Source organism: Magnolia sinica, chromosome 16, assembly GCF_029962835.1.
Source record: "Magnolia sinica isolate HGM2019 chromosome 16, MsV1, whole genome shotgun sequence".
Classification (NCBI taxonomy): Eukaryota; Viridiplantae; Streptophyta; class Magnoliopsida; order Magnoliales; family Magnoliaceae; genus Magnolia; species Magnolia sinica.
In genome coordinates, this window is record NC_080588.1 from 6,271,152 (window position 1) to 6,294,435 (window position 23,284).

Sequence of the window (23,284 nt, forward strand, 5' to 3'; positions counted from 1 at the left end):
CAAGTCTAAGTACACAACCTTACTTAGCCATCCCTTTTTCATCAACAAGGCATGACACCCATTCCTTTTTCACCCAAAAGTCAACATGCACCATGCTCCCTCATCCCATCACCCCATCCATCACCACTCCTCTCTCTCATTCTCTCTCTTCATTCTCCCAAGCAACCCCACCATGAGAGACGACCAAGCTATCTCCAAGAGAGGGGAGATTGGTGTGGCCCACCTCCCTATCTTCCATCTCCACCGTCCAATCACCATCATCCTCCATTAAAGTGGTAGCTGAGGAGCTTAGCATGCCATTGATCCAAGAAGAAGCAAGTAAGGTGGGTGTACATCATCTCAAATTTTGATGATTTGAGGTCCCACATATGGTGGAACCCATCTTGATGTCTGCATTGTATAGGGAGGGCCCATAGTGGCGGGATTCCTCCCCTTCTCACATCTCTCTCTCTCTCTCTATCTCTAATTTTATGGCCCACCTCGATGTATGTTTCGCATCCACGTTGTCCACCAAATAGGGCCACCACCATCCAGCAGCAGTACTTGCTGCCCATCCTTGATCGCACCCTGGGTGAAAAGAAAATACAAATATCAGCTTGGTTTTACAAGCTGGTGGGTCTCACAGGTTTGGACCCATCTTAATGTACGTGGTGTTTCCACACCGTCCATCCATATGTGAGTCCCAGTAGGTGTGTACCCCACCATGATGCATGGTTCAATCCAGCCGTCCATTGGCCAGGGACAGTGAAGCCCACGTGATAGCTGCATTGTATGTTCACCACCCAGTAGCGCCTGCTACTGGAGGCAAAATGTAAATATCAGCTTAATTCTAAAAGCGCGTGTGTCTCACTCGTGTGGGCCATACCTTGGTGTTTGCATCTGATCCGCACCATCTACCCTTCTTCATAGCTCATTTTAGGCATTGAGCAGAAAAATGAAGCCAATCCGAATTTCTGACGGGCCATAATATAGAAAACAGTGGTTTTGGGCGATTTAAACTGATAAAGCCCACTGTGATGTTTCTATATACCGAAAATATTGCATAGTGGACTCGTTATACCTGTAACGAGCTGGGGAGACCAATAGCCGGTGTGGATCTTCTTGATGTGGGCCCCATCTAAGAAATACTATACACAAAAACAATTAAAAAAAAATTGATAATTGACGTTGCTGCTGCCAGCGTCCAGAGGACGCTGCAGCCAGCAGCGTCCGCTGCTTAGTTTGGGCGCTGGGTCAGTGGCCCCCATCACAGGCCCCACCTTGAGGCGTGTTGAACATCAACACCGTTCATTTGATGGATCCCCTTTAACTATGGGGATATCCCCAAAATCAGCCGTAAATGAGAACTCAGGTGGTCCACACAACCTAGCAGTAGGGGATTGAACATCTACCATTGAAGCTTTTTTTAGGTCACATAAGTTTGGGATCTATATGAAATTTATTTTTCCTCTTAATTCAGGTCTTTATGACCTTATGAACTGATTGGATGGAAATTAAACCTTATGGTGGGCCCTACGTGGGACCCACCTCTGTCTAATGGATTGGCTGGTCCACCACGCACTAGCTAGATAGCTGTGTATTGACATCAGTAGGTCTGTGGGACCCTGATTATGATGTGTATATCCCCCATCCATGGCAGATGGGACCCACCTTGAAGTATGTCTTCCATATCCACCATCTGTCCACCTATCTAGACAGTGGACCACACCTTAACATATATGTTGTATTCACACCGTCCACCTCTGGACGGTGTGCCTTGTGAGGCCCATGTGTCATATCCACTCCGTACGTCTGGTACAGTGATGTGGGGCCCACCTTTGTTGTGTTTTATCTCGGCCGTCCATCTGTGTGGCCATTTGTTAGGTGCAGGGCCCACTTGCTGCTTGTGTAGAGCCCACCTTATATGTATGTGTTGAACACACACCGTCCCTCCATGGGACCCCCTTGATGTATGGGTTTTATCCATCCTGTCCGACCAAATTGGCTGAATGTGGGCCCATCATGATGTTCATATCTGATCCGAGCCGTCCACATGGGACGTGGGGCCAATGTGATGTGTTTGCTTCATCCACACCGTCCAGACCATCTGGACGGTGATGGACAAAGTTTGGACAGTGTTAATCATCATTAGTGGGACATGTGCCCCATGAAGTGATGTGTATAGTGATACACATGCTGCACCTGCAACCATTGAAATGATCTTAGATGTAATCTAAGCTCCCATCTGTGAGGCGCATCTTGATGTATTTTTTTGTGGCCCATCCGTTAGGCACACCTTGATGTATTTATTGTATCCACATCATCCATCCTTGGACGTGGGGCTCACCTTGGTGATGTATCTGCCGCACCATCCGGCATAGGACAGCGGGTCTGCCATGTTGTCCATCTGTTTGATAGGTGGGAACCACCTTGATGGATGTGTTTCATTCCATGCCGTCCGTCGAACGTGGGCCTCACGTGATGTATGTGTTTGATCCGAACAACCCAATCTGATTTGTATAGGACCCGATGTGATATGTGGGGCCCAATGTGACATATGTATGGCCCATGGGATGTGGCCTACTTGATGTGTATATAGGCCCATGTAATACGGCCCATTATGATGTATTCGAGGCTCATGGGCAAGGCCATGTGATGTGTTTACGGCCCATACGATGAGGCCCATGAGATGTATGTGTGGCCCATGTATTGTGGCCCATTGCGAGGTGTTAGGCCCATTGGTGCGGCCCATTTGATGTATATGAGATCCATTTACTGTGACCCAATGTAATGTATGTGAGGCTCGCATGGCGGGCCCGATGTGATGTAATCATGGCCCATGTGCCGAGGCCTACTATGATGAGTATTTGACCCATGAGTGAGACCCATAGTGATGTGTATTAGGTCCTTGTATGAGGCCATGGGCCTACGATACGTTTGGCCCTATGTGGGCCACTCCTTAGGAACAATGTTGGTTAAATGTCCACATTGTGACTTTTCCTTATGCCTGGTTAGGCTCATTTTCATCATTCTCTAGTGGGTTAACCCAAACGAATGGGCCCCATTGATATTGCTTGGTCCATCACATGTCATCCATCTATGGACCTCGCCTTGCGTCAAGATCGATTATCGATCGATCCTGATTGTCGTGACCGATTTGTCGACTCGATTATCGATCGATCTCGATTGTCGTAACCGATTTGTCGACCCTGATTATCGATCGATCCCAATTGATATGACCAATTTGTCGACTCTGATTATCAATCGATCTCGATATCTCGATTGTCGTGACCGATTTGCCGACTCTAATTATCGATCGATCCCGATTGTCGTGACTGATTTGTCGACTCTAATTATTGATCGATCCCAATTGTTGTGACTGATTTGCTGACTCTGATTATCGATCGATCCCGATTGTCGTGACCAATTTGCTGATTCTGATTATCGATCGATCCCAATTGTCGTGAACCGATTTGCCGACTCGGATTATCGATCGATCCCGATTGTCATGACCAATTTGTCGACTCTGATTATCGATCGATCCCAATTGTCGTGACCGATTTGCCGACTCTGATTATCGATTGATCCCGATTGTCGTGACCGATTTGCCAATTCTGATTATCGATCGATCCCGATTGTCATGATCGATTTGTCGACTTGATTATCGATCGATCCTGATTGTCGTGACCAATTTGTCGACTCTGATTAACGATCGATCCTGATTATCGTGACCGATTTGTCGACTCTAATTATCGATCGATCCCAATTGTCGTGACCGATTTGCTGACTCTGGTTATTGATCAATCTCAATTGTCGTGACCGATTTACCGACTCTGATTATCGATTGATCCCGATTGTCGTGACCGATTTACCAATTCTGATTATCAATCGATCTCGATTGTCATGAACGATTTGTCGATTCTGATTATCGATCGATCCTGATTGTCGAGGCCGATTGTCGGGACCTATATGGTGTATATGTAACTCATAGTTGAGGCCTATTGTGATGTATGTTAGGCCCATCGTGATGTGTACTAAGCTCTTGAGTGAGGCCCATGGTGTTGTTTATTTTCTCTTGTGTGAGGTTATGAGCCCACTATATGTTAGGATCTATGAGGGTTATTCCTCGGGGGCAATGTTGGTTAAATGTCCACATTGTCGAGGTCGATTGTCGATGCCAGTTATTGATATCGATTATGAGTATGTACAACATAACATCATGATACATGCCCATACACATCATTTGCATGCTTGTTATGAGATGTGGTTGATTATTACATATGTCATTGAGCATGTTGTTATGAGACTCCCTGATAGGAGGATGTTATCTCACATGAGCGCATGGTATGCATAGGATTGATGAATGTCTGGTTCGTATGACTCATGCATCTTGCATTATGATTACCGTACGCCCTAGCGACATCAGGGCCGTAGCCTCCACAGGCATATTGTGGTTGGACAAACGGGACACCGAAAATTTTTTCTAGCATCGAGTTGCCATAGATGGCCCTGGGTGAAAATTCATAAACCCTCTTGGTACTAAAGGATGCCCCAATGTCGAGACCGAGTGAATACATGAGCGCCCGAGTGCCGAATACTAGGATGACGCGTCTCTCACTGTGTCATGGTCGGTTGGGAGGGGGTGTGGCCTTACCCGCCTGAGAGCAGGGGACATTGTTAGGCTGAGTTTGACCAGCTCGTGAATGGGTCCGCTATCGACGTGCTGGATAGGTATTGGCAGACTATTGGCCAGGCGGATAGTGAGGTTTCTTATGCTCACTTGGACTATACGGCAATGCCATTTGGAGTGTACTAAACCCCAGTGATGATACCAGAGAGGAACCGTACTGATATGTTGACTTATTGAGTAGGAGTTGTATACTCATTCATTCATTATCTACTCAGGCTGGTGGTGCGCAACTAATTATTGTGTACCTTCATATGGTCAGGATTTTGGTTGGGCGCTCGACTAACCTGAGATCAGGAGTCTACCACATTGAGTCTGACTATCTAAATTTAGGTATGAGACTGGTTTGGATAGAAGTCCCTTGTGATGGACCCCATAGTAGCCTGCGATACTACGTACTATCATCCCGACTTTATACTCCAGCATGGTCATTCCATTCGCACCGCATATTACATTACATTTGTGGCTTATGGCATTTTGGGTTACCTATGTTTCTGCATTTATATGGTTTAAATAAGGCATCTGATATTTGACTCTTTATGACTCCTCATTTATATAGTTGATTTGTATCACGTATTCTGATATTGTTCCTCCTTTAAATAGTTGATCTGTATTGCGTATTCTGATATTGTTTGACTCATGGACTTGTATTTTCGCTTACTCTGATAACGTATGATTTATGACCTAGCGCCTATTTCGACATTGTATAATTATGACATTATGTTGAATACTTGGCACGTACCTTGTGCACACACTTACACCACCTTCTAAGCTTTCTATAAGCTTATGCACGATAAATGCGTGCAGGTGATGTTAGGTTGCAGCAGTGTTGAGCTTGGAGCGTGCAACAGTCTTCTGGAGCTTGATTTTTGATTTATGTATTTCCCTTTCAACATTGTACTCAAATGATTATATTAGTTGATATGTGATGATGATGTTGCCTTTGTGAAATGGGTAATCTTGTGGTTATGCTTATTATGAGTTAAATGTTCAAAAAAAATCCTCCTTGTAGGATCCCAAGATCGGAATCTGGCGTCTGGACGCTAAGAGCCGAGAATGGACGCTAAGAGCCGAGAAAGGGGTACTACGGAGGCTATCGGCACCGAATTCGGCGATCGGGATTCCTGTGAATCTGATTTTCGAGTTTGGAGCGTGATAAATCGATCACGATAATCGGCCTAACAAGGCCTAAGGGAAGGTCACAATGTGGATATTTAATCATTATTGCCCATCAACGTGGACATTTAACCAACATTGCTCCCAAGGAGTGGCCCATACAAGGGATTTATACACAACTTAACGGGCCATACATACATCGCACTGGGCCTCAACCATGTGCTTTGAATACATCATAATGGGCTTTGCCAAATGGGTCAGAAATGCATCACAATGGGCCATGACATATGGGTTGGGAACACATCACAATGGCCATGGCATATGGGCTGGGAATACGTCACAATGGGCCACGACATATGGGCTGGAATTACATTACAATGGGCCTCGCTAAATGGGAGGTGGGCCTTGCACATGGGTCTCAAATACATCAAGTGGGCCACACCAATGGGCCATGCCAATTAACTTCATATACATCAAGTGGTCTGCATCAATGGGTCGTACCAATGGACCTCATGTATATCACAATGGGTCGCAATACATGGTGTCACCTGTATGTCAGTTAGGCCACAATACATGGGCCAGAAAATACATCTCATTGGGCCTTACCAAGTGGGTCGTGCCAATGGGCCTCGTATCCAACACATCATGGTGGGCCTTGCACATATCAAATGGGCCCCAACAGATGGACAGTGTGCCTGCTATACACATATCGAGGTGAGCCACATAAGTGGACGGCATAGATGAAATGCATACAACATAGTGGGCCCTGCGAATACGCAGTAGGTGGGCTTATCGTCCAGCAAGTTGGATGGTGCAGGTTAACATATACATCGTAGTTGGCCCCACGGCACGTCCAGATAGACGGTGTTGGAATACAATACATACATTAAGTTGGATCCCACCCCAGAAAACATATGGGAGGCAGGAATATACATGAGGTGGGTTACCACCGTTCTGGGGTAGATGGACGGATAGTATAAGACACATACATCAAAGTGGAGTCCACCGTCCGACAAACTAGACGAACGGTGGATATAGAATATATACACTAAGGTGGGTCACATTTATTGGGGATGGATGGTACGAATATACATCATATGGGCCATAATCAGATCATGTCAGGCCTTGCCCCTGGGTCTCGAATACATTGCAATGGACCTCACTCATGGGCTTCATAATGGGCCTCAACAACTGCCACAAATACATCAATATGGGCCCCATCACATGGGCCTTGTAAATATCAAGGTGAGCCTCAGCGGATGGCCACAAGTACATACATACATACATACGTACATACATACATACATACATACATACATACATACATATATATATATATATGAATCATGTCAAAAGATCAACCAATCCTCACTTCAAATAATAGTGGTGGGGATCCGCTTGAACCATGGATCTGACTCATTCTTTAGCCCCTGTCATAAAATGAGCTTTCAAATTGGTTGGACGGTTTGGATGCAACACATGCATCATGGTGGGTCCCACCGTCCAGGTGTGGACGGTGTGGATAAAATACATAAACCATGGAGGGCTCCATCGTCCACGACTGTGGACGGTGTGACTAAAACACATGCATCACTATGGGTTCCACGTGGGGCCCACCATAAAGCTTATTTGCAATCCAACCCATTCATAAGGTCACGCAGACCTGGTTGTAGGGGAAAAACAAATTTCATAATGATCCAAAACTGTTGTCAACCCAAAAAGGGTTTCAATGGTAGCTGTTCAATCTCACTGTTTCCTATGATGTGGGCCACCCGAGCCGTGTATACAACTGATTTTTGATGGGGGGCCAACAAGATGGATGGTGTGGATATTCCACATACATCACAGTGGGGCCCATGGAAGGGGACCCGTGGCCCTGCCCGTCCGCCAGCAGCGTCCTACTGCAGCGTCAGCAACAGCAGGCGCTGCACCCTTAAATTTTTTTTTTATGAATGGAGTTTTCTTGGGGATTTTTCCATGTAGGGCCCGCATCAGGTGGATCCGACCCAACCTTGATGAAATATCAGGTGGCTTTTTAATGGTGAAAACCACAGTTTTCTATGCTATGGCCCACCAGATACTCGAATCAGCTTCATTTTTCGGCTCAACGGCTTAATGATCTGGAGCATGGAATGGACGACGTGGATTAACAACATGCATCAAGGTCGGGCCTGTATAAGTGGCCCTCTCCAAAACCTTTATATCTATACAATGTTTTTTGTTAGTTGTTAGTACCCGCCCATGTTAGTACACGCACTCCATGTTAGCCGCTCCCTGCTGTACGTCTAGCATCCAGGGACGCTGGATGGCATGGATATACACGGGCATCATAGTGGATCCCACATGGACGTGGCCCACATTTCATCAAGGTGGGTCCCACATCAACGTGGCCCACTTGATTTGAATCCATCAGATACTTGTGTTTTTCCACCACCGTAAGGTAAGGTCCACATGACTTGGACGGTTTGGATAAGACATACATCAAGGTGGGGTCCATCCGAGTGGGCCACACTTCACACAAAAATGAGAAAGAGAGAGAGAAGCACCCACCTTAAGATCTCCTCTTCCTTCTTTCGCCTATAACCTCTAAAGCTTCCAAGGGGACGTTTTTAACGGTTGAGATGGGCTTTGGATGGTGGGGATGGGAGATAGGAAGGTGGGCCACACCAAACTCTCTCTCATGGAGGTTGGGACGTGAGTTGCTTGGGAGAAATGAGAGGTAAGAGAGATGAGAGAGATGGGAGATGTGATGTAAAGAGAGAGAGTGTGTGATGGGTGATGGGGAGAGTTGACTTTGGGGAGGGTAGTTGCACTTGGGGATGGAGGTAAGTGATGGGAGTGATGGGGTGTGTACTTGATATTTGATGGGACATTTTCTTGGGGTTTGCAACATGCGACGTTTTCCTCGATCTGAACGCGGGCCCACATCTCTTAGCCAGGGTATTACCTCGGCGCGCGAGACGTGACATCACAACCGCAGCAATGGTGCGGTCGCACTGGTATAAGTCTCGGGTCGAGTCGACTCAGATATGCAGGACTTGGCTTAGGATCGCGCGCAAATGTTGGTTATAGGTCGCGAGTTGCCGAAATTCGACTGGGAGAACCGTATGAGTATACGGAATGGTACGGTCTAGGATACGGGCCTTACATCTCCATTTTCTTCATACACCGGTATGGGTAAATTTAAGTTTATATGCTGTGGATTGACATGCACGAATGGATCAAAAGACACATTATTGATGGATAAGATTTGGAGATTGCAGTGGTTAGTTGTTCTTTGAAATTGATTGTTACTTAAAGGGCCGCATATATCGCAATTGTCAAGTCCTCAATCATGATATCTATCATTACTTGATGGGCCAAGTATATCACAGTCATCATTCCCTAGATCATGATGTGTATCGTTACATGAAGGGCCGCGTGTATCGCAATCGTCGAGTCCTCAATCATGATATCCGTCATTACTTGAAGGGCCAGGTATATTGGAATCATCGACTATCCAATCATTGCTAGAAGGCTACAAATTAAGAAACGATAGGTTCGAATGTAAAGTATAATGTATGCTATTATCTTTAACGAGAGGACAACGCCTCATTTTCTCTACATACAATGGTATTTGTGTTGGAGGAATCTATCCACAGAATAACATATATGCTTCGAGATCTTCATCGTCTTTGATTCTATGTGGATGGAGGAATCCATGTAGTGCATCACTGTACATAACTTTAATTATCAAATCAAATTCATCCGATGTAGTCTTCGTAATTTGATGCATTTTATCTAGAAGCTGCCGAAATGTAATATCATCACTCACAACAAATCCTTTTGAGTCTCCACCATTGTAAGTAAACATTCCCTTGTCATATACACTCTCCCTATCATAATAACATAATATAGGCCAACGACCCATACTCTTTTAATATTGGTTAATCTATAAAAAAATTGAATGGGTACGGCTTGTTAGAAATGAAGGATCCTGGTTGTCATCTGTAAAGGGTCGTGGTTATCATCCAGTATGGATCGTGGTTGTCATCCACATTAGGTCGTGGTTGACGACCACGACCCACTATGCACGACAACCATGATTCAATCGAAGAGTTGTGGTTATCATCCACTATGGATCGTGGTTGTCAACCACAATGGATTGTGGTTGGTGAACCACGAGCCATTATGGATGACAACAAGGCAACAAGGACTAATTGTTCTTCATAACCAAGACCACTGTAGATGACAACTATGATCCACTTGAAGGGTCGTAGTTACGACGAACAATGGGTCGTGGTTGTCATCAACAATGGGTCGTGGTACCTATGTGAATGACAACACGACCCATGAGAAGGGTCGTGGTTGTTATGAACAATGAGTCGTAGTTGTCATCCACATTGGATCGTGGTTGGGAACCACCACCCACTCTATATGACAACAACGAACCGGTCGTCAGATCATGGTTCACATGCACATTAGATCGGGGTTTTCAGCCACAATGAATCGTGGTTTTCAGTGACCTAGTCTACATGAAACTACGATCCATTGTTCAAAAAGGCTTCGGTCCACGTCACATTCTCAGGATTGTTCAAAATAGGTAACTTCTGTACTCTGAAACCGTACAACTACTGATCCAACGACAAGTGACATTTTCGTCCAAAACATTTTATAGGGGTTGTTAGAAGGACACCCTCGGAATATTTGAGAGGTAGGACCATGCATCGAGGCCAGTACGAAGGGTCGTGGTTATGAAGAGCAAATGGTCCTAGTTGTCGTGGACAATGGGTCGTGGTTCAAATGCACAATGGATCGTGGTTGTCATACATGTTAGGTCGTGGTAATGATGAACAATGAATCATTGTTGTATCCAGCGTGGATCGTGGTTGTCAACCACGATCCATATTCCGTGACAACCATGACCCATAACGGCTGACAATCACGACCCGTGTAATATGAAAACCACGACCCATATAACATGACAACCATGATCTAGAACAACTAGAAGACACAATCCATATCCCATGAAAACAACGACCCATATAACTTGGCAACCACGATACAAGGTTATGGGCCAAACGAGTTGCACAAGGCAGTGAAAGGCACGATCCTTATAACATGACAACCACGATCTATACATCGTGACAACAACGACCCATATAACATGACAACCATGACCCATGACAACTGACAACCAAGACCCGTGTAACATGTAAACCACGAACCATATAACATGACAATCGCGATCCATAACAACTAGAAGGCACGATCCATATATTGTAACAACCACGATCCATAACAAATGGTTTGATAATGTGAAAGGTCGTGGTTGTCACTTTCAATGGTCAAGGTTTAGTTTCTTGGAGGGTGGAAGGTTTGAAAACATGAAGTCGTGGTTTTCTACTATCAATGGTGGAGGTTTGATCAAGGTGTACCCTACAGTAGGCTCCCATCACGTGACAACCAGAACCCTTACCTTCTCCACTTTAATTTTCCTTTACCTTAACAAATGCTTATAATAAAATAAAGGGAAAATACCAACCCTGTATTGGAAGAGGCTTTTCGACGAGAGAAATGACAAGGAGAAAAAACGTCCATCTCTGGCAGTTGGTCTTTGGATCTTCACTTTTCTAGGAAAACGAAAGAAGAAGAAGAAGAGGGTTTGTAAAAGTGAATAAAGGTGACATTTGGCCCTTCTCAAGTTCATAAATGCTTCCGTCCACGTCACACATTCTCGGGGGGAAACAGATTGGCTACTCCCCCTGCCACCAGCCATGAGGCTGGTGTCCGGTGCTATGTGGGCCCAACCATGATGTATGTATTTCATCCATTCCGTTCATCCATTTTTACATATCATTATAAGAGAGATATAAATCTCCGGTGGACCACACCATAGGAAAAAAATAGTGATTGGATATCTACCGTTAAAATCCTCTTAAGGCCCACTGTAGTATGTATTTGACATCCAATCTGTTGATTAGGTCATACAGACACAGATGAAGGGTAAAAACAAAGATCAACTTGATTCAAAACTTTTATGGCCCCAATTTTTTTTTTAATGGTCTATGCTTACTCAACACTGTTTCCTGTAATGTGGTTCACTTGATATTGGGATATACCTCATTTTTGGTCTCATACCATAAAATGATATGGAAAAATATATGATGGCGTGGATGAAACACATACATCATGGTGGGGCCCACAGAGCACCAACCACCATCCATTGGCTGGTGGCAGGGGGAGTAGCCAAACCGTTTTCTTCTCGGGTTGCAATAAAAGGTAACTTCTTATTCACTCGACCGTACGACTTATAAACAAAGGACAGGGGCATTTACGTTTGAAAGAATTTCAAAAAGTTGTCGAAAGGCCACCCTTGGGATATGTGGAAAGTAGAACCTCTCTAGGTAATTTGACCAAACTTCTGAGGTTAGTATGGTCAAATACCCAACCATTTTATTAGAGAGAGCTTCATTTGGATGGGGATGCCCAAAAGAAATGTCAGATTGAATATTTCAGACTATATACAGACTGTACATGTTCAAAGCAAAGAAGAGCCCTTATGGAAGGAATGAAAATTATCCAATTAAGGGATTTGATTCGTTGTCTTTCCACCGTATATAAACGGCCCCGATAATTGGTAGATACTCAGATTCTTCAAAAGCAAAAGTTTGGAAGCATCTTATGACCATACGATGGGATGTATTCCCGCCAACTTCCTCTTTGGGAAACAGCTTAGCGGGGGGGCACCCTTACCTCGGCGCCCACTTAGATTATGTGTTTCTAATCCACGCCGTCCGTCGGTTTCTCTAGCCGATTTAAGGGTGTAGTTCAAAAAGTAAAGTAGATCCAAATCTCAGGTAGACTACACCACAGAAAACAGTGGTGATTTAGTGACTCACCATTAAAATTTTGAAAGGGCCAATCAGAAGCTTTTCATAATGTGTATTTTCCATCCAAGTTGTTGATAATGTCAAGAAGATATGGATGAAGGGAAAATAAAAGATCAGATTGATTGAAAACTTTTGTGGTGCATAAAACTTTTTTAAAGGTCATTCATCACTGTTTCTAGTGGTATGTTCCAGCTGAGATTTGAATCTGTCTAAGGTTTGGAATGACGTCCTAAAATAAGATGTAAAAACAGATGAACGGTGTAGATATATGAAATATACATTACGGTGGGCCCCACACGGTTAGGGTAACATTCTCCCGTACTCTTGAACGAATAGGGTAGCCAATAATAGCCTTTATTTTCATTTTTTTTGAAAAGTTTGAAAAGGGTTTCATGACTTCACGTGGTTATGCCGGGGCAGAACTAGTCGCTGACGTGGATAGAAGACTTTATGTGGACGTGAACCACTCCGAATCAGGTACGCCACCCTATGATTTGGACCCGTGAAAAAACATCCGGCACAATCCAAAGTCAGGTGGGCTATATCATGAGGAACGGATAGACGTGATCCATCACCGCCTTCCTCGGGAATAGCACTCCAAATACACGGAGTTTCTCTTAACTCCTCACAGAAACACCTCAGGCTATGGGGGAGAAAAAGAAAATAATTTCTCATAATTTAAAATAAATTGAATAATAATTAAAAAAAATGAATTTACAATCATTTAAATAATGATATTAAACTTGGGAAGAAGTATTAATCAAACTCAACTCAGACTATCTAAAAAAACATGACTTAATATAAATAATAAATTTATTACTTATAGACATCCTGGATTCTATTAGACTTCATGGTTTTCTGCCAGAAATAGTAAGTGTCCAATTTGGCCTGGGCATGACTCCTAGAGTTTAAATGATCAAAAGTTATCGTCTAATTAAACTTATTATAAATAGTAAAAATGAAATTAAAAAAGACTTTCGACAATCGATCAGATGGAATCTCACAAATTCAGCACAGACAACCCAATATAGCTGGGTTAATAAGTTAAAGTAGCTTCTCCTACCCCAAATTATATATGGTACATTGAAAAACTCATTCCATTTTGTGAGATATAATTGTTTTACGGTTATGATAATCCTAATCACTTCTGCTTCTGATTGGGCCTTCTTTAGTCCATCTTGACCATGAAAGTGTCTACGACTCACTCTACATCACATGTATACCAATTTTTTTAAAAAAGATGGTGGGCCACACCATTAGAAAACTATGGACAACCCAAAAGAAAAGAAAAGATAAAATTTCTATGGCATGGTTGGCTTGACCTAATTTTGGAGCGTCCAAATTTCACAGGGGAGCCGCTCTCGTGGAATGACATTAAAGACATCATGGAGGGTTTACAGTTCAAAAACTTGGAAAACTTTATTAATGCTCAACCGAGTCTGGTTGAGTTGAAAGATATGGGATGAGTTTTTACTTGACTCGGCCTGGCCTAACCCAACCGCTGTGTGTGTGTGTGTCTGTGTGATGACGATGATGATGATGATGATGAAATATAAATGAGTTACAAAATTTTAAAAACAGCTACTTCCGTTCAAACCTCCCTTCTTGCCTTCTGGATCACTCAGCTCGAAACATGAACAATTGTCTATAAAGTGCACTGGCATGGCCCACCTGATGAATTGACTATCCTTCAATTTTAGGTCAGGCCATCATCCCTGATCCTTCACACGTATGCCACACGATAATAGAGTAAGTTACTGATATGTGTTTCATTTTATTTTTATTTTTATGACAAGAAATCAAGAGCCAGATTTTTTACGAGGAGCAAAAGAAGGTGATCATATCTGGTCCGTTCGACCCGGAGAAGCTCATCAAGAAGCTCTATTGCAAGGTCGGATGCAAAATCATCACTGGCTACGAGATCCTAGAACCGGCCAAATCCAAAGACAAACAGACTGTTCCATCCTCAACTACAACTAAACCCCCAAACGAGCAACCTCCGTCAAAACCTGAGCCACTAGTACCTGGACCAGTGAACATAGTGATTGGGCCAATCGGACCAGTATGCTACTGTAGGCCGTTTCAATTACCTGATTGCCCGATTCTAATGGATTGCTATTGCAGTGTGAAAAACCCAACTTGTCATTGCAATGGATCTTGAGTTAATTGCCAATGTGGGGGGGGGGGGGCAATTCCAATTCAATTATATCCCAGGTTATTTGCCAATGTGGCTGTGGGGGCCACAGCAGCTGTCGTTTCTTGATTGAAGAGGAAGGTTGCACTATCATGTAAAAATGCTGGGCTTTTTTTGTTTTTTTTTTTTTTTTGGGTTTCTATGGGACATAAATTCCATGCTGACCCAACAACACATCACTTAGTCATGTTGGAACCTGTCATTATTTGATTGGACTATGTGTCGCTATTAGAAATATGTTGAATTAAGTAGGCATTCAATGTAACTAGTTTCAAACATGCTTTATATGACCATCTCTACAACCCAATCAAATCTCACCACCACTCCCTAACACTCCTAAGCCAAGTGCTGTTGGGTCAGCAGCAATCAGAGTCCGTTTCTATAGCAGGTATATAGTGTAGATTTTACTGTAATGTTGCTAAATGAGTGGAGTTTAATATTTGGAAAGTGGATCTATCTATTTAGTAAGGACATGTTTGGATTTAAATTGAGGAAGTATTATTTCTATGTGAACTGTCTATTTACTAAGGATAAGTTTGGATTTCACATGTGATCCGTCTATTTAGTAAGGATACGTTTGGATTTCAATTAGTTCTATGTAAATGGTGTTTCCATTGTTTGGATGCATGAAAACACCTCAAATCAATTTCTTCCTTGAAAGGCTTTCCTAGCCCTTTTCTCTCTGTCGTGTACACCACGGTGTATATATGGAATCCAATTCATTCAACCAACTCCTGTTTTCCTGTGTTGTGGCCCACTTGAATCATAGGGTAGCCTGGTTTTTATCCTTAGTCTAGGGAACCAGGTACCTCTGATGGACAGATTGGATTGCACGTAAGCATCATGGTGGGGCCGAAATAGGTTGGATGCAACCTTTAAAGTAAATAGTTAACACCATCCACTCATCAAGGGACCCACATGTGTATGAGAGAAATGGACGCTAGTGAATCGACCAATTTCAATTCTTGCATAATAGGGTACCCCACTTGATGGATGGCCTGAATCAATCACACATGTCTATGATTTGCATTCCTCAAAGTGAAATATAGTTCTGACACGTGATACGTGTGCTTAATCGGGTCCATGTCTATGTAATGGATCTAATTAATAGTCCCATCACTCTCTGATTGCCGCCTTGATGGTAAGCTCTTTGCCCATATTGCAATGGGCAAGCCGCACGCATGTCACGTTTTCATGATAAATTTCTTTTTTTTTTTTTTTTTTTTTTTTTTAAAATTTTAAAATCCACTAAGAGGTCCCATGTAAAGGGTTGAATGATATATGAAAAGAAATGTGCAGACACTTGAGGTTTATATGTCGTCTCTACCACATCCGGTGTAGCCACCAAAATGGTAAAGGTGCCATTGTCTTTACACGAAGACAGCTGTAGCCCAGTCGCTTCACGTAAAGATGGTCGGTTCCAGCAGGCCAATCACTCTCTGACACATTAGCTTGGCTAACAATAGCCTCGTGCAAGTAGCCGAAGCTTCGTTTGTCAATGACCCATGCCATTTTCCTTAGTATCATCCATGCATGATCATGCCATCTTCTATGCCCATCCATAACTCATAGAATAGCATTGTTAACATGAACGTAACATTACATCCAAACCTATGCGAGCTGTGAATTCCCTTCTCCACATATATACTTGTAAAAAGGATGTTCGCCTTCAGAGCAAGAGTGAGATTCCATAGAGGTCTGACGGAAGAAAAAACAAAGAGGGCCTTCAGAGGCAGAGCGTTTGCATAGGGCGTCGAGCTAGAGAGCCACAACAGAGACTCTGATTCTCTATTCTCTCAGTCTCTGTGATGCCCCATCAGTGTGGTCATATGTGGGCGGGTACATGTGGGCAAGACTACAGGAGCACCGGATTTGAGCGAGCTACCAATATACTTTCCATACATGAGGCCTCCCTACGGGGAACAAAACCACCGTTGCGTACTCCGATGGGTTGTCAGTTAGGTTGGACAATATCTGTGGAATAGGTATTGATGTGGGTGGGACCACAGGAGCACCGGGTCTGGGCGAGCTACCAATATCCTTCCCCCACATGAGGCCTTTTGGGGGAGTTTCCCAAGAACAAAACCGTGCGGGCTGTGCCCAGAGCGGACAATATTAGACAGTGTGGGTGTGGGCTGTTACATTTCATGGTCAATTCCAGGGATTCCGTTTCATTTCACGGTCATTTCCATGCATTTCACGGTCAATTCTCTTCACTTCACAGTCATTACCATGCATTTCACAGCCAATTCTGGGGATTCCGTTTCATTTCACAGTCATTTCCGTGCATTTCACGATCAATTCCCTTCACTCCACGGTCATTTCCATGCATTTCATGGTCAATTACCTTCACTTCACGGTCATTTCCATGCATTTCACAGTCAATTCGCTTCACTTCACGGTCATTACCATGCATTTCACGATCAATTCCGGCGATCCCGTTTCATTTCATGGTCATTTCCATGCATTTCACGATCAACTCGCTTCACTTCATGGTCATTTCCATTCATTCACGGTCAATTCCCTTCACTCCACGGTCATTTCCACGCAATTCACGGTCAATTCGCTTCACTTCACAGTCATTACCAAGCATTTCACGATCAATTCGGGGATTCCGTTTTATTTCACGGTCATTTCCATGCATTTCACGGTCAATTTGCTTCACTTCATGGTCAATTCTAGGGATTCCGTTTCATTTCACTGTCATTTCCATGCATTTCACGGTCAATTCCATTCACTTCACGGCCATTTCCATGCATTTCACGATTAATTTCGGCAATTCTGTTTCATTTCACGGCCATTTTAATGCATTTCACGACTAATTCCCTTCACTTCACGGTCATTTCCATGCATTTCACGGTCAATTCGCTTCACTTCACGGTCATTACAATGCATTTCACGGTAAATTCTGGGGATTCCGTTTCATTTCACGGTCATTTCCATGCATTTCACAGTCAATTCCCTTCACTTCACGGTCATTTCTATGCATTTCACGGTCAATTCCGGCGATTCTGTTTCATTTCACAGTCATTTCCATGCATTTCACGGTCAATTCCCTTCACTTCACGGTCATTTCCATGCATTTCACTGTCAATTCCGGCAATTCCATTTCATTTCACGGTCAATTTCGGCGATTCCCCTTCACTTCACAGTCAATTCCATGCATTTCACGGTCAATTCCCTTTACTTCACGGTCAATTCCCCTCATTTCACAGTCAATTCCATGCATTTAACAGTCAATTCCGGCGTTTCCTCTTCACTTCACGGTCAATTCCATGCATTTCACATTCAATTCCCTTCACTTCACGCTCAATTCAATGCATTTCACATTCAATTCCCTTCACTTCACGGTCTTTTCCATGCATTTCACGGTCAATTCTGGAGATTCCCCTTCACTTCATGGTCAATTCCATGCATTTCATGGTCAATTCAATGCATTTCACGGTCAATTCCCTTCATTTCACGGTCAATTCCGACGATTCCCCTTCACTTCACAGTCAATTCCATACATTTCACAGTCAATTCCCTTCATTTCACGGTCAATTCCGACAATTCCCCTTCACTTCACAGTCAATTCCATGCGTTTCACGGTCAATTCTCTTTACTTCACGGTTAATTGAATGCATTTCACAGTCAATTCCCTTCATTTCACAGGCAATTACATGCATTTCATGGTCAATTTCATGCATTTCACGGTCCGAAATTATAGATTGTTAATATACAGCGATTCAAAGAAATTAACATTAGACCCTCCGAAATTATCTCATATACATCTTCTACATTGACCTTCACGCCAATTGCTTTCAATGGGTCCCAATATAACGAAGAAGTGAAGCCCAAACAGCTTTCAGCTGAACGGGGTCGACCCCATCTAATTAAACCCAGTCGACCCTGTGAAATGCATGGAATTGACCGTGAAGTGAAGCGAATTGACCGTGAAATGCATTGAAATGACCATGAAAGGCATTGAATTGACCATGAAGTAAAGGGAATTGACTGTGAAATGCTTGAAATGGACCGTGAAATGAAGGGGAATCGCCGGAATTGACCATGAAATGCATGGAATCGACTATGAAATGAAGGGAATTGACCGTGAAATGCATGGAATTGACCGTGAAGTGATGGGAACTGACTGTGAAATGCATGGAATTGACTGTGAAATGCATGGAATTGACCGTGGAGTGAAAGGGAATTGCCGAAATTGACCGTGAAATGCATGGAATTGACTGTGAAATGAAGGGAACTGACTGTGAAATGCATTGAATTGACCATGAAGTAAACGGAATTGACCGTGAAATGCATTGAATTGACCATGAAGTGAAGGGGAATCACAAGAATTGACTGTGAAATGTATTGAATTGGCCATGAAGTGAAGGGAATTGACCGTGAAATGCATGGAATTGACCGTGAAGTGAAGGGAATTGACCGTGCAGTGAAGGGGAATCACCGGAATTGACCATGAAATGCATGGAATTGACCATGAAATGAAGGGAATTGACCGTGAAATGCATTGAATTGACCGTGAAGTCAAGGGAATTGACCGTGAAATGCATTGAATTGACCGTGAAGTGAAGGGGAATCACCAGAATTGACCGTGAAATGCATTGAATTGACCATGAAGTGAAGGGAATTGACTATGAAATGCATTGAATTGACCATGAAGTGAAGGAAATTGACCATGAAATGCATGGAATTGACCATGAAGTGAAGGGAAATCGCTAGAATTGACCATGAAATGCATGGAATTGACCGTGAAATGATGGGAATTGACCGTGAAATCCATTGAATTGACTGTAAAATAAAGGGAATTGACCGTGAAATGCATGAAATTGACCGTGAAGTAAGGGGAATCGCCGGAATTGACCGTGAAATGCATTGAAATGACCATGAAGTGAAGGGAATTGACCGTGAAATGCATTGAATAGACCGTGAAGTGAAGGGAATTGTTCGTGAAATGCATGAAATTGACCATGAAGTGAAGTGGAATCGTTGAAATTGACCGTGAAATGCATGTAATTGACTGTGAAATGAAGGGAATTGACCATGAAATGCATTGAATTGACCGTGAAGTAAAGGGAATTGACCATAAAATGTATGGAATTGAACGTGAAATGAAGGGGAATCACCGGAATTGACCATGAAATGCATGGAATTGACCGTGAAATGCACGGAATTGACCGTGAAGTGAAGGGAATTAACCGTGAAATGCATAGAATTGACCGTGAAGTGAAGGGGAATCGCCAGTATTGACTGTGAAATGCATGGAATTAATCGTGAAGTAAATGAAATGAATGAAATTTACCGCGAAGTGAATAAAATAGATTTTCAACCATCGAGCTAATGGAATCTTGGAAAAAAACAAGGTTGGTTGGCTAAAGTAGCCTCTCCTACCCCAAAATCATATAGGGTACGTCAAGTAACTAATTTTGGTTTAGAAGATGTTCTGTTAAATGAATAAAGAAAGAAATGAATAAAAGAGAGAAAAAAGAAATTTATATGCTTATATATGCATATTTATGTAAATATGTGTTATAGAAAATTGTAGGTAGAATAAAGTTCTCCATGTAAAAAAAGTAAAAGAAAAAAAAGAGTTAAGAATATATATTGTTGTGGCGGCAGTCCATCTATGACTACGGTTATAATCCGTAGCCATAGGAACCGCCAGATGGCCCGGCCCTGCCTGACAGGCCAACAACTGGGTGGGGGCTCTAGTTTGGTGAACCCACCCCGACACTCATAAATGGCTACAGATTTATGCATCTATGGCTACGGTTATAATCTGTAGCGATAGGTCTGATCATAGCATACGACGTTACCCTTCTACTTTGAATGTCTACCGTGGAAACCCTTTTAGGGGTCATAGAAGTTTTGGATCATTATGAAATTTGTTTGTCCTCTTCATCCAGGTCTTTGTGACCTTATGAATAGAATGGATGGAAAATAAATGTTATGATGGGCCCTACAAAAGTTTCCACGGTGAAAATCAATTTTCCGCTGCTATTTGTGGTGTCATCCAACTGATCTTTGGATATGATTTTTTTTTTTTTTTTTGATAATGCTCCAAAATGATCTTGAAATATGGATGAATGTGGTGGATATAATAAATATATAACTGTAGGGCCATGTAACTTTGATCTCTTTTGAACCGTTTGTACAACTCAAAGTTTGACCAGCGTCAGCGCTCCTCTTCAAGCACCAGCCGATCTGCTTGACGGAAAAAAGCAGGGGCAGTTTCAACCTTTGGCAAGTTATCCGTACAGTTGGGGCTTATTCTGGTCCGGTAAAATGGGGTGGGCTAAAGCGGGTAAATGGGCCATAAATGGGTCGTACAGTGGTAAATTTCTCTTAGGCAAATTGCCTAAAAAGCAGCTCCATCTTTAATTCAAGTGGACAACATGAATCGAAACAACGTACACCGGAACTCTCACCCTCCAAACTATTCCCATTACGTGGCCCACATGAATCATAGTTGAGTATGATTTTAAGGCCACATGCCTAATGTTTGTGTGGAATTTAATGATTGTTTCAAAGTTGAATTATTATAATTATCACAGTGGGCCCTATAAATATCAAAGGTGGACATTTCCCTGCCAACTGTTTCCTTTAGTGTGGCCGCTAAAATAATGGGTCAGCCTAATTTTTTTCCCTCCGGCCTAAGATGAGACTAAATGCCCAATGGTTAGAGTGGATCTTACATAAACATCATGGTGGGCCCTATGAAAATCAAGAGTGGCGTCCATGCAATTTGTTTATTCTAAATAATCTCTCTGCATGGTAGTGGGACGTGTGGACATGATTTTTGGCAGACCCAGCATAATGTGCGTAAGAAATCAACTCCAAGCATTAGATGCATAATCCTAATTTAGGCCCAAAGCGCAATAAATCACGCTAACTAGGGATTCTGGTGGGTCACACCAAAGAAAACAATTGAGAGATAAATATCCACCCTTGATTTTTACAAGGTTCACTGTGATGATTATACGAAATCCACTCCAACTATTCAATTCCACAAAAATTTAGGCCCAGGGCCTAAAATTCATCCCCATCCATGATTTAAGTGGGCCATACTAAGAGAAGTAGCTTGTTGGGTGATTGTTGCCTTATGCATTGTTTTCAATCTAATAGCATACCTTAATCAAGAAGGGGGGTGATTTTTGGGCCGTTAGTCTAGAAAGCGGATTGCGTGCTCAGTAACTCAGTACGCTAAGCGTACTGAGTAAACTCTGTGGGGTCCACCTTGATTTATATATTTTATCCACTCCATCCATCCATTTTACCTGATAATTTTAGGGCTTGAACCAAAAAATGAAGTATATCCAAACCTCAATTGGATCACACCACAGGAAACAGTGTGAATTGAACATCTACCATTGAAAATTTCTTGGGGGCCACAGAAGTTTTGGATCAAGCTTGTATTTGTGATTTCCCTTCATCCATGTTTTTGTGATCTTATGAACAGGTTATATGAGAAATAAACATCACTGTGGTCCCTATAAAGGTTTCAACGGTGTAAATCATTATTCCAACTGTTTCCTGTGGTATGGTCCACTTGATCTTTGGGTATGCTTAAATTTTTGTCTCAACCACTAAAATAAAATGGAAAAATGGATGGACGGCGTGGATAGACCAGATACATTCACAGTGGCCCCAACAGAGTTTACTCAGTACGATAAAGCGTACTGAGTTACTCAGTACGCAATCCGATTTCGTTAGTTTAAACATGAGGTGAGGCACTTCGCAGTTGGGGTGGATTTTACATGAACATTATAGTGGGGCGCACTCAAGCAGCCGACCATTTCCTAGCACGCCCACTAAACCTATCCATAAAAAATGTAAGGGAAGGTTGTGGAATAATAATTGTATAGATAAATGAGGCAGCTTTTTAAATTTTTTTGGAGAAAGGATTGAAATGTAAATAATTCTATATTAATGGGGTAGTTTTTGTAAAATTCCCTTTACAACTTAGTTTTCTTTACTCTTTTATACAATTATATCCATTTTACAGCTTGAGTCCCTCCCCATATCCATTTTACAGCTTGGGTCCCTCCCCCCACGGGCCCCACCTAAAAGACCATCTCTCTCTCTCTCTCTCTCTCTCTAATTTGGGTTTTTATTATTTTTCCTTTGGTTTTATTTAAAACCACAATTATATCCATTTTACAGCTGGGTCCCTCTTCTCTCTCTTTCTCTCTCTCTCTCTAACTTGGTTATTGATTATTTTCTCTGTGTTCGTCTTATAAAACTACAAATTTCTCCATTCTACAACTACAAATTTCCTCATTTTACAAATTGGGTTTCCATTTTACAACTACAAATTTCTCTCTCTAACTTGGATTTTGTTTTTCTGATTTATATATAAATATCAACGTTCGCATTGAACGTTGATCTTGACTGCCATTTAGAGCTGGGCATCGGACCGAGTCAGATCGGATTCGG

At 42.7% G+C, this 23,284-nt stretch overlaps 1 protein-coding gene across 1 annotated transcript in view; it reads left to right on the forward strand.

The window, feature by feature from the left end:
* LOC131229555 (protein PYRICULARIA ORYZAE RESISTANCE 21-like) overlaps positions 1-15,355 on the forward strand; it is a 46,169-nt gene extending 30,814 nt beyond the window's left edge. Inside the window, exon 3 of the mRNA XM_058225549.1 lies at positions 14,451-15,355. Coding sequence (XP_058081532.1) covers positions 14,451-14,815 — 365 coding nt within the window. The 3' untranslated portion in view covers positions 14,816-15,355. The remainder of the gene's footprint in view (positions 1-14,450) is intronic.
* The last annotated feature ends 7,929 nt before the right edge of the window (positions 15,356-23,284 follow it).